The 12,442-nt window shown below is 39.2% G+C and overlaps 1 protein-coding gene across 2 annotated transcripts in view; it reads left to right on the forward strand.

Annotated features, from left to right (window-relative positions):
- The window catches only part of SIMC1 (SUMO interacting motifs containing 1), a 68,674-nt gene that overhangs the window by 47,263 nt on the left and 8,969 nt on the right, over positions 1 to 12,442 (forward strand). For both annotated transcript variants that reach the window (XM_043920044.1, XM_043920045.1), the window contains 4 exons: positions 86 to 238; positions 2,294 to 2,422; positions 12,026 to 12,182; positions 12,323 to 12,407. In XM_043920044.1, the coding sequence (XP_043775979.1) occupies positions 86 to 238; positions 2,294 to 2,422; positions 12,026 to 12,182; positions 12,323 to 12,407 (524 nt within the window). The remainder of the gene's footprint in view (positions 1 to 85; positions 239 to 2,293; positions 2,423 to 12,025; positions 12,183 to 12,322; positions 12,408 to 12,442) is intronic.

Genomic DNA, 12,442 nt, shown 5'->3' on the forward strand with positions numbered 1-12,442 from the left:
AGTCCATGTTAAAGTTGCAGTTCTGAGCACCGTAACAGTAAGACAGAAGTTTAAACTTTCTTTTTTATCTTTTTCTCCATTGCAGGGATGTTATCAAGTGGTTGATCAGAGCAGTAACTGAAGACAGATTAATCCAGCCCCCAAATGAGAATCAGACTTCTCCAGGAAAAGGAATCTTGAAGACCAGCAGTAGCCACCCTTCCTCCCAACCTAACCTGACAAAGAACGCCAATCAGCTGTAAGGAGCAGGCAGAAGCTATCTTCCCTGGAGCTCTGGGGTTTACCGTGTCGGAGACTAGCACCACTCTCTATGAGCAGTTTCCCCAAAATTAACAGCTCTTATGAAATAGGCTGATTCTTACTAAAAACTACCTTAGTTTGACTAAAGGCTAAGTTCCTAATTCCAGAGGTAAAAAAAAGCAGATGCTTTTCCCCTAGATGAGTAGGACTTCACTAAGTGAATTCACCAGCTGAAGTGAAACAAAAGCTGAACAACAGTGTGCCCCCTTCCTAGATTCCACGAGACGATACAGGATCACAGCCACTCACCGCTTCATCTGTCCACTGACAGATGAGGAGTCATGGGTAGTGGATATTCTAGCAGCCTCCAATCCTCAGGGGCCTGGGTCTGTCTCCTCCAGCCCTGGAAGAATAGCCGTTGAACCTGCAGGCTCCAGCAGGCTGTAGCAGCAATGGCTCAGACCAGATCAGGTCCCATTCTCTCAGACTGCACTGGAAAGAAATTCCTGGCATTTCTTTTACAGAACTGAAAGTGGTCTTGGCATTTTTGGGGAAATGCCAGGATTTTGTGGGCTGGAGCTGCCCTTGTACAAGTAACCTGCTATTCTATGTCAATTATGTTTAAAAAGCCAGTTACGCTTGATATTTCAAATACAACGTTTGTGCCTAAATTCACAGAGCTATAATTTAGTTGCACTGACCGGATTCTTATATAAATACTATGGATTTTAACTAATCTAGGAGACAGTCATATATCTAAAGGGAGAATGTTTTGGAACAATGAACCATTTGCTTGGGCAGAGTGGGGAACGTCCTAAAGTAGGAAAACAAGATTATGTCAGAACCCCAGTATATAGACCAAGAGAGAGGCAGACACTGCTCCCTAAGAGAAAGCTAATATAATAATAGTAATTATAAGTAGATATTAGAAAAATAAAATTAGAGCCCTCAAAAATCAATTTATCATGATCTTAACAACAGTAGGCACTGCTGTTTACCATTAACTAGTGCCTATATGCCAGGTCTCTTACTCAGCACAGCTTTCTGAAATAGGTGGCGTTATTTCCCCTTTTTTGAGATGAGAGAGTCTTGACTCAGAGCAGTTTAGTAATTTGTCAAATATTGAATAGCTTGTCATTGCAGAGCCAGAATCTGATCTGACTCTGGTCTACCTATTGTGTCCCTGGCTGCAGATTTTCTGCAAACAGAGCCCTTCTTTGCCTCACAAATAACAGTGCACATTAGAAAGTAATTAGCCTCCAACTAATAAAAATAATTGGGAAAAAAAATAAATGAGACATTGGAAAGAAAAGCCTAGCTTCAGGCGAGGCTCACCTTCTGAGGGGTTGCTCAGATTCCTTCTTTCAGCCTGGATCTCTCCCACAGTTAGGTCTGATGGGAGAGAGGGTCACTTTTCACCAGTTGAAATTCTGACACTGAACTTAGGGAAAGATTGTTGTAAAGGAACCAGTAACGGGAGAAAACTACGTATTAAATTTGTATTTTCTCCTATCAGAGAAATTCAGATAATTGTTAGTCATTCTGGACCTGTTTCTTCATCCGTAGAATATAGAGGCTTTAGGTTAGATATCCTTAAAGTTCTCTAGATCCTTAAGATTATATGTTCCTAGGGACTTCCTTGGCAGTCCAGTTGTTGGGATGCTATGCTTCCCAATGCAGGGGCAGATTGAGGAAGGTTCTAGGTTTGATCCCTGGTCAGGAAACTAAGATCCCACTTGCCTCATGGCATGGCCAAAATTTTTTAAAAAATAAATAGATAAGCAACTATATTTTTAAAAAGATTGTATGTTTCTATTTTTTAATTTAAAAGCAGCTTGCTTTTGCAGCGCAACCCCAGGTTCTGAGAGGTTGATAGTATGATCTGGCAAAAGGGATTCAGGTAGGTGAAATTGCTAATAAAAGCATGCTGATGCTTGAGTAGTTCTCCCTGACCTAGTGTGTGCTTTACGAGAGCCTTTAGTACACCGGCGGGTACCTCATCCCAGCCAGCAGGGACCCTCCCGCTCATTTGTGTTCTGTGTTCTGGACTCAGGATTGTATGCCAGCTCCAGAGGATGCTGTCTATTGCTGTCGAGGTGGACAGGACCCCCACGTGCAGCTCCAATAAAATTGCCGAAATGATGTTTGGGTTTGTGCTGGACATTCCTGAGAGGAGTCAGAGGTGAGTCTTAGTTTTGTTTTGTTTTTTGATCTGGGAACATAATTTCAAAAGAAAATTCCAAACAGTAGTTAAATTAGGGAGAAAAAAGGTAGAGAAATAGTTCCTGTCTCTTTAAGCTTTTGAAAGAAATAGTTTCTCAACCAATTATTATTTGCAACTAAAGCATAATTTCTTAGGAAGAGGCAGGGTACCTTAAATGCAGCCTAAATTTCCCACTTTATCCATTTGTCTAATAACTTTATTTATCCCTCGAGTTTTCAGCTGTTAAGCACTACCATCTTCTCTGACCCTCAGCCATAGAGCCTGGTATAAATGTTTACTAAAGTCTTGCTGGGTGAAATAGGCCTGTCCGTCTGAGGGGAAGAAGAGTTGATCCAAGAATGAACACAGTTGTACCTGTAAAATGAGCCCAGTTATTAGGAATAAGGAATTCACTTTCTCTAAACATTAATGAGTGAAGCATTGCATTAGGAAGAGACAAAGAAATGAGAGTTGGCTAGGACCAGTGATTCCTCCTTTGAACCAGTAATTTTAGAACCCAAAGGAGGGAAAATAAGCTATCTTGACTGTAATTTCGTGAACAGTTGCTGGGACAGGACTCACCAGGGGAGAGCCGCCGTAGGCTGGCGACCCTTGAGGGAGTCTCTGTCAGCTCCTGTCTGCCTCCCACCCCACCCCTAAGCTCCCAGCTGGTGACCAAGACTACTCTTGTACATTTCTGGTTCCTCTGTTAGAAGAAAATGTCATTCCAAATAGAATTGTAGTAAAGATTTAGTTAAACTATCCTGCTGAGATTAAGACAAACATTTATTGGATCCATACAATGCACCAATCATTGTTACATTAATTATCCCATGTTTTTGTAAAGCTTTATAATGGTGTTCCCATTTAACAAATGAGAAAAATACTCTAAATAGTTAAATAACTAGCCAAAGTTTACATCGCTAATCAGATTTAGAATCCAGATTTAAACCTAGGACTTCCTAATTCCAAGGTCAGTTCAAAGAAGGCAGTACGTTACAGTGGTCAGCCAGAAGGAAGCATTCATAAATATCATGCTTGCTCTATCACTTCGTTAGTATTTCATTTGGATCCAGCTTCCATACTGTTTATTTATTTATGCCCAGATTTTAGTGAGAGATGGGAAATCTAAGGAGTAGGTAACTGTAAATAAATTTAAACTAAACATAGACAAAAATAGCTTAAATGAAACCTGGTCCTAATTTAAAACTTTTCAGGAAGGGAAAATTTGCAACCACCCCAAATTATACTAGAAGATACTTTATATGGCCTTACCTTTTAATCTTTTAAAGTTTATGTATAGTTTACATTCTGTTAAATGATATAAACTAATTTACATAGGTATCATTCCAAAGTTTTGACAAAAGTGTAACTTATGTAACCTATTATTTTCCAGTGACTCACTGATAGTGGTAGAAACCCTGAAGCCTTGCTGAATTCAGTTATTTTAGTAGGAATTTTTCTGTGATTTCCTTAGAGTTTTCTACCTACACAATATATTGTCTGCAAATAAAAAATTTAATCTCTTCCTTTCCAATCTGTATACCTTGTCCTTCTTTATCTTACCCTATTCCAAGGGCTGATACCTCTAATAGAATGTTGGAGAAGTGACAAGAACAGATATCCTTGCCTTATTCCTGATCTTAGAGGAAAAATATTCAGTCTTTGACCATTAAGTATAATATTAGCTGTGGATGTTTCATAGGTGCCCATTGTCAGATTGAGGAGGCCTCCTTCTTTGTCTAAGATATTCCGTGTTTTATGAAGAATAGGTATTTGAATATATAAAATGTATTTTGTTCATCTATTGAAATAATCATAGTTTTTCTTCCCTCATTCCATTGATATGATGAATTACATTGATTGATTTCTTCATATTATAACCAACCTTGCATTCCTGGAATAAAAAACCCTACTTGATTGTGATATATTATTTTTTTCTATTGACAGATTCAACTTGCTAATATTTTGTTAAGGGCTTTTTCATCTATGTTTACTAGAGATAGTAATTTTATTTTTGTATAATGTCCAACTTCACTTATAAAGAAATGTATATAAAAAATAAATGTAAATTAAAACTACACTGAGATACTATTTCCAACCTATACAAATAATAAAAATTTTAAAGTACTATAAAACACTCTGTTAGTGAAGGTTTGAGAAAGCAGGTAGGTGCCCATACATTCCTGGTGGTAATGCAAAATGATACAAGCGTTATGGTCGGTGGGAGGCAGGGGTATGTGTGGTGGAATTTTACAATATCTAACAAAGCTAAATGTACATTACCTCTTGACCCAGAAAAATCATGTGTAGAAGTTTATCCTAAAGATACACATTTAACAATATGAAAATACATATGCAAAAGGATATTCACAACAGCATGTTTATAATTGCAAAATACTAGAAACAACCCAAATTCCCATACATAGGACAGTGGTTGAAAGTCTCTGGTACATCTACACAATGAAGATGTAGCTATAAAAAAGTAAATATTAAAATTAGGAGCAAAATTTTAATGAACTGTTTCCCAAAATATATTGTTAAGTAAACAAAGCAAAATACATAGAGTATGCATAATAAATATACATATAAGAATGAGAAATTTTTAAATATACATGATTATAATTGTAAAAAAAGAAACAAAGTTAAGATAAATGCAGACCCAATCAAATTGCTTACATATCGGGATAGATGGGCTGGAAAGGAGCTAGGGTGCCAGGCTGGAGTGATAATGACCTTAATAGTGGTATTGGTAGTATAGTCCTCCCTGAGTACACTTCTTTGTATAGTTATAACTTTTAGACTTTTAGAACCATGTTAATGTTTTATATACTAAAAAAAAAAATCAGTAAGGAAGTTGGAGGATAGCCTAACAAACAATACAAACAGACAGAAATTAACCTGTGTTTTAAATGAATTATTATTCAATTAAATGGGGCTGAGGGGAGAGAGTTGGGGGGAGGAAAAACCCAAGCAACTTTTTTTTCTTTACTTTTTATTTTTAAATAAAGATTCACAGGAAGTTGCAAAAACTAGTACGAGCGGTCCTCTATACCCTTCACTTTCTTTCCCTTAGTGATTACATCTTGCATAACTGTAACAATATGACAAAGAAGAAATTGACATTGGTATAATCTATAGCACATATTCAGATTTCACCCATTTCATCCAGATTGCACTCATCATATGTAGTTCTAAGCAGTTTTATCACATGTGTAGCTTCATATAATCACCAAGACAATCAACATATGCAGAACTGTTCCATCACCACAAAGATCCCTTGTACTACCCTTTTACGATAACTATTCATCTTCCCCAGCGCATCCAAGTAAGTTAAAATGCAGTATTTGACCAGCCCAGGATGGATGCATGAGACAAGTGCTCGGGCCTGGTGCACTGGGAAGACCCAAAGGAATCGGGTGGAGAGGGAGGTGGGAGGGGGGATCGGGATGGGGAATACGTGTAACTCCATGGCTGATTCATGTCAATGTATGACAAAACCCACTTCAATATTGTAAAGTAATTAGCCTCCAACTAATAAAATAAATGAAAAAAAAAAAAAGTAGAGCCCCCCCACCCCCCCCCCAAAAAAAAACGCAGTATTTGGAGTAAATACCCTCAGGCTAAAGACAAACAAATGAAGTGTAAATAAATATTAAACTCTAGTTAGTAAATTTCTTATTCACAGGAAGTGTTAACAATTCAAACACTGTCTTATGTGTATTCTAGGATTTAACACTTAAATGTAGTGTGGACAGTGAGAGCCAAGTTTCCCACTGTCAGAGGAGAGGGTTGCACGTATGAAAAGGGGGGAGGATAGAAGGAACGCTGTGGTGCTGGGTTGGATTTGGAGGCGTCAGGATGAGCTTGTGGTTTCTAATAAATAGGTAGAGACAGGAATAAATATAGATGTGTGAGCATTCATACATGTATTATGTGTGTGTATGTGTGGATTCGTACATTTCTTGCCTACCTCTACCCACCAAGAGAGCATAGGAACAGCTACACCCTAGGAGCAGTGCGCAGACCTTTGTTCCTAAATACTAGTTTACACTGAAAGGAACCAGAGTTTGTTAAGGAATGCCTGATTCCAGAGCTGAGATAATGTGTGAAATGAGCCTAGAACATCTTGATCCAAAAAGTGAGGAAATGTTCAAAGAATGTTCAGAACATGACAGAAGAAGCTTAAAGAGCTTCCACTGACTAAATCTGAGATAATTTGAGTGTCAAAATAAATATTGACAGTAAAAGACTATAAACTGTTGTGTAGAATAATAACCCATGATTCTAATACTGATAGGAAGGAAGAGAAGGGACTCTCTTCCTTATAGTAGAAAGCCAACTAATAAATATAAGAAGAAATGATGAATTCAGGGGGAAAATACCATTTGGCATCCATCATAATAAGAATTAATTCAGGTATGACCAGATACTAAAATGATGAAATTTTGTGGAGTACCAAAATATTTGCATAGTCTGAAAGTATATTCTCACAAGATATTAATTATGAAGTGAAAAATTACTATGGAGTCAAGTAATCAAAATTAACACCAGCAGTGGGGCAAACTGACATCATATGCTCCTTGATAGGATGCACAAAACATTTTCATAGTCCTCTTGCCGAAAAATGCATAACCTCCATCAAATCATGGATAAATATCAGAGAAATTCCCAATGAGAAATGTTCTACAAAAAAAACTGAACTGCACTTTTCCAAAATGTCAATGTCATAAAAGACAAAGCAAGAATGCGGAACTGTTCCAGACCAAAGGACACTGAAAAAAACAGGCAACTGTATGTGGTGCATAACCTGCGATTTTCTTTTGCTATTAACAGCAACATTAGGACAATGAAAAGAATCTGATTAAAGTCTACAGTTAATATAATACTGTTGCATTAAGACTAATTTTCTGATTTTTTTTTTTTTTTGGTCATTGTACTTGGTTACTTTAGAAAATGTTCTTGTTTTTGACCTTTTATAACCCTACCCACTCCCCTCCCACCCCACCCCTGGCAACTACTTATCCATTTTCCATTTTTATAATTAGATCATTTCAAAATATTATATAAGTGGAATCATACAGTAGGTAACCTTTTGGGATTGGCTTTTTCACTTAGCATAGATCTCTTGGGATTCATTCAGGTTGTGGTATCTTTTTATTGCTGAATAGTATTCCATAGAATGGGTATACCTTTGGTATTTTTTTTAAAACCATTTTACCCATTGAAGAATATCTGTGTTGCTTCCAATTTGGGGCTATTATGAATAAAGCTTTTATAAATATTCATGTACAAATTTTTGAATAAACATAAATCTTCATTTCTCTGGAATAAATGCCAAAGACTGCTATTTTTGCATTATATGTTGGTTGTTAGTTGCTCAGCTGTGTCTGACTCTTCGTGATCCAGTGTACTATAGCCCACCAGGCTCCTCTGTCCATGGGATTCTCCCAGCAAGAATACTGGAGTAGGTTGCCATTCCCTTCTCCAGGGGATATTCCTGACTCAGGGATCAAACCTGAGTCTCCCACATTGCAGGCAGATTCTTTACCATCCACACTTGTGTGTGTGTGTGTGTTTGAGAGAGACCTTCATCCTGTTCCTGGCACAGAGCTCTTTTGGAGTTTTTTAAGTGATGAGAGTAATAAAGTTATCTTTTGTCCCATTAATGAGGTATCTCAGAAAACCACTTGGGGACCTGAAGGATGGGGGCCAGTTGCCAGGGGAACCATGTGATTAGAGAGCAGAACTTTCCGTTCCAGCTCTCCACTGCCCTCCCTCCTCCCGCTCCATCCCCTCCTCCCTGGAAGGGACAGGGGCTGGAGGTTGAGTTCAGTTACCAATGGTCACTGATTTAATCAGCCATGCCTGTCTAATGCAGCTTCCTTGAAAACCCCAAAGGACTAGGTCCAGGGAGCTTCCAGGTTGGTAAATAGGTGGAGATTCTCTGTAGAGTGGTGTACCCAGAGAGCATGGAAGTGCCTCACCCTTTCCCCGTACCTTACACATCTCTTTCATTTGGCTGTTCTTGAGTTACACCTTTTATAATAAACTGGTAATCTAGTAAGCAAAGGGTTTATCTGAGTTCTGTAAGCCGCTGTAGCAGATTAATCAAAGCTCAGTGGGGGTCCCGGGAACCTTCCATCTGTAGCTGTGTTGTTCAGAAGCGCACAGCTTGACAACCTGGACTTTGGGTCGGCATCTAAAGAGGGAATGTGAGGGCAGCCGTGTAGACTGAGCCCTTACCCCGCGGATCTGACGCTGCGGTGAATGGTGTCAAAACTGCGTTAATCGCTTAGTGTCGTTGGAAAAAACACACATCAGATCCACAGTTACCATGTTTGGTGTTCTTTCTTTCTTTCTTGACTGTCCAAGTTCCATTTGGTATTATTTCTCTTCCATGTAAAGAACTTAACTTCTTTTAATATTTTTTATACTGCAAGTCTACTTGTAATGCATTCTTTGAGCTTTTGTTTATCTGAATTTGTTGTCTCACCTTCATATATGAATAGTGTTTTTACTTGATATAAATTCTAGACTGATAGGTATTTTTACTTATTTTAAAGATGTTCCGCTTTCTTCTGGCTTGCTCATGAGAAGTCATTAGAGCTTCTCACTGTTGTTCCCTTCTACGTCGTGTGCCCCTTTTCCCTCTGGCCGCTGCTTTTTTTTCCGTCTACTTGGTTATGGTAACTAGTTGTAGTCTCCATTATGTTTACCCTGCTTGGGGCTTATTGAGATTCTTGAATCTGTGAGTTGATATTTTTGATCAAATTTTGAAATATCTTGGGCATTTAAAAAAACTTTTTTGGCCTGAATTCTCATCATCTTCTGGGATTTCGACTACATATATGCTAGGCTGTGTCTCACTGTTCCACAGAATATTACGACTCTGGTGTTTTCTACTATTGTTTTTTTGTTTGTTTTATTTTGTTTGACTTGTCTTTTTTTCTCTCTCTGTTTCACTTTGGATAGTCTTCATGCTCCTTGATCTTTTCTTTTCTTTTTTGTGCTGCCTAATTTGTTGTGAAGCCTATCTGATAGATTTTTTTTTTTCATTTAGATATTATATCTTTCAGAACAAGAACTTCCATTTGGTTCATCCTTAGAGTGTCCATTTCTCTTTGCTGAGTCCCCATCTAGTCACTCATATATCTTGGTTACTTGGTTGGTTGGTTAATCTTGAGCATATTTTTAACAGCTGTTCTAAAGTCCTTGTCTATTAATTCCAACATTTGTGTCATCAGACTGTTTCTATGGGCATTTTGATCCTGGTTATGGATTCATTTTCCTGTTTTTTCCCTCGTCTAATAACTTTTCATTGTATGCGTAACATTATGAATGGTCCGTTGTTGAGTCTGAAATTTGCTGACTTCCTTTAAAGAATATTGACTTTCATTCTGACAGACAGTGATTTCTTAGCAGATTAGCTTTCTCCTTTTGAAGCTTGTTTCTAGGACTTGTAAGGGTGTTCTAAAGCAGCCTTTCTTAAGAGACTAATGTTCTATAGCTTAGTCTTCTGGGGTTGCACCCGAATGGCCAACATGTTCAATGAGATTTCTCCTCTAGTTCATTGAAACCTCGTCTCTCTCAACACTGGGCACTTTCCTGAATCCCCGTTCATCTCACAGCCCTCACTAACTGTTCTATCCCAGGCTATCTCCCTGTCCATGTGCCGAGGGGGACCATTACAGATAATCCAGCCACCTCAGCTCCCCGGACCTCCAGTCTCTGCTCTGCCCAGCAGATCCACTGCTTTCTGTTTAGGACCCATACTTTCCTTGGCCTTAGTTAGAAAGTGCCCCCAGCAGGAAATCTGGTGTAAACATGGAGTTTACCACCTTTGTTTCCCTTTCTCTCAAGAACAATAGTCATTTATAGTAGTTTATCCAATGCCTGAAAATAGTTATTTCATATATTTTGTTCAGGTTTATAATTGTTGATAAAAGAGTAAATCTAACACCAGATATACTTGTTAAGGCTGGACCTGGAAGTTTAGCCTTCCTCTCTATCTTGTTTTTAAAATTTGAATTTGAATTGCTATAGATAATTGTACTTCCATTTCCTACTGTGTCCAACACATTAAAATTACTTTCTTGACCTTTGTATATTTCTGGGTTTGCCATCTTGGATTATAAAACCCAGGACAAATGCAGGCTCTGGAGTCAAAATTGGAAGAGAAAATACAGTTTGAAATTAAAAGTTATTGAATAGAACAACTGTCTGTGAAAGTCATACACTAAATGCAGAGTAGAAATTAGACTTTAAAAGAAATTGGAGAATATCTTATGAATGTAATAATTTGTCCTTTGTATTAAAGAAAATTTGACAGAGAAGGTATAGAATGGTACTAAAAAATAAAGAGATCAAATGGGTTTTCATAAATATTTTAGATTTTTTTTAAGCTTTAGAATGGTAAGAAGCAAAGGTTTTGAAAGTATTTATTCTGCTTTTTTAATTTCGCTTTTACACTAATAACACGTGTCTGGTGGAACAGCAAAAGGAAAAGGAAGGAGAAAATAAAAACGAAGAGGTACTTTGTTATTTATCATTGTTATAAGCGGCAGTGTTACCAAGAGCCCCCTATTTTTCTAAATGTTGCCCCACTGCAAAGGGGCAGCTGTAGAAGAAAGAACCCTGATACCTGGGGCAGGTTCTGTTGCTGCCATCTCCTTATCTGCTCACTGTCTAATCCTCAGAAACTGCTCTGATGCGCAGACCTGGCAAGAACCACCAACCACACCTTCAGGCAACAGTCTTTAGGCAGTCCAGAGATGCACCCTGTGCCTCTGAGATCCATCGCGTTCTGGGGGGGAGCCGACACTGCGTTTAGAACAGTGAGTGGGACTCACCTTCCCGAAGCTCAGCCCTTGTTTTACAGCTCTCTTCTCAAGCCTCTGAGTGAGCTCCAGCCCACCCTCGCTGGCCACGTCCCTCAGGGACTCCTCAGAAATGGAAGAAGGCCGCGGTGCCCCAGATGTGTGTCTTTTCTCCTCGGTTGTCACCGTGTGTTTCCTGGCGTTGCAGTGGACCTTCTTTACTCCCCTCGGCCGCTGTCACCCACGCCGCCTCCCCCGTCAGGCTGCTTCCAGCCCCTGACCACGTGCGCAGCACGGGAGCACCGCCGCACCGTACGCCCGCCCTGCACTTCAGCTTCCTGTTGCACACTTCCTCCCCTTGTTCAACCATCAGCTTTTCGAGAACAATACCCTCTTTTATTTCTCTTAATAATATTCTTCATTTGTGCCAATTATGGCACTTTATGGCCATTCAGAAACATTTAATCTCATGATTAATTCTCTTGGTTAGAGTATGCTGTAATTCTTCTTCAAGTGTCCTAAACTAGTCTTTCGCTTTCAGACATCAAGGAGTTCCCACCCTCCCGCCCCCGGTCTGGCAGGTGTCAATTCATGAAGGAATCCGTTTGTGCCCTGTCCACAGGCTTTGTGATTTTGCAGGCCTTCCCTGTGTTCCTTCTTAGCGTTCTCTGGTTTAGGCAAAGTTTAGAGCATTCAGGGAGAACTGTGGTATATGTTCCTTGAAACAATAGTTGCGATGGTGCACTATCTCTTCTCCATGCAGAGAGATGTTCTTTACTACCATGGAAAGCCACCTTCTACGCTGCAAAGTGCTGGAAATCATATTTCTCCACAGCTGTGAGACGCCCACCCGCCTCCCCTTGTCTCTGGCCCAGGCCCTCTATTTCCTGAACAATTCCACATCACTGCTCAAGTGTCAGGTACGTTTTCCCTACTGCAGTTCCAGGCCTAGACCACCTTTTCCTTAATCCTGGAGCTTTTTATAAAAGTTACTTAAAAACTGTATACACCTCTTACTGAGGAAAGAATTTATTACCAACTGCTTTTACTATCTCTACAGTCGGATAAAACCCAGTGGCAGAAATGGGATGAGCTGGTCGAGCACCTGCAGTTTCTGTTGTCCAGTTACCAGCATGTTTTAAGAGGTAAGGAGCAGCTGGGCACAAACCAGGTGGTGTGG

Source organism: Cervus elaphus, chromosome 12 (genome assembly GCF_910594005.1).
Source record: "Cervus elaphus chromosome 12, mCerEla1.1, whole genome shotgun sequence".
Taxonomy (NCBI): domain Eukaryota; kingdom Metazoa; phylum Chordata; class Mammalia; order Artiodactyla; family Cervidae; genus Cervus; species Cervus elaphus.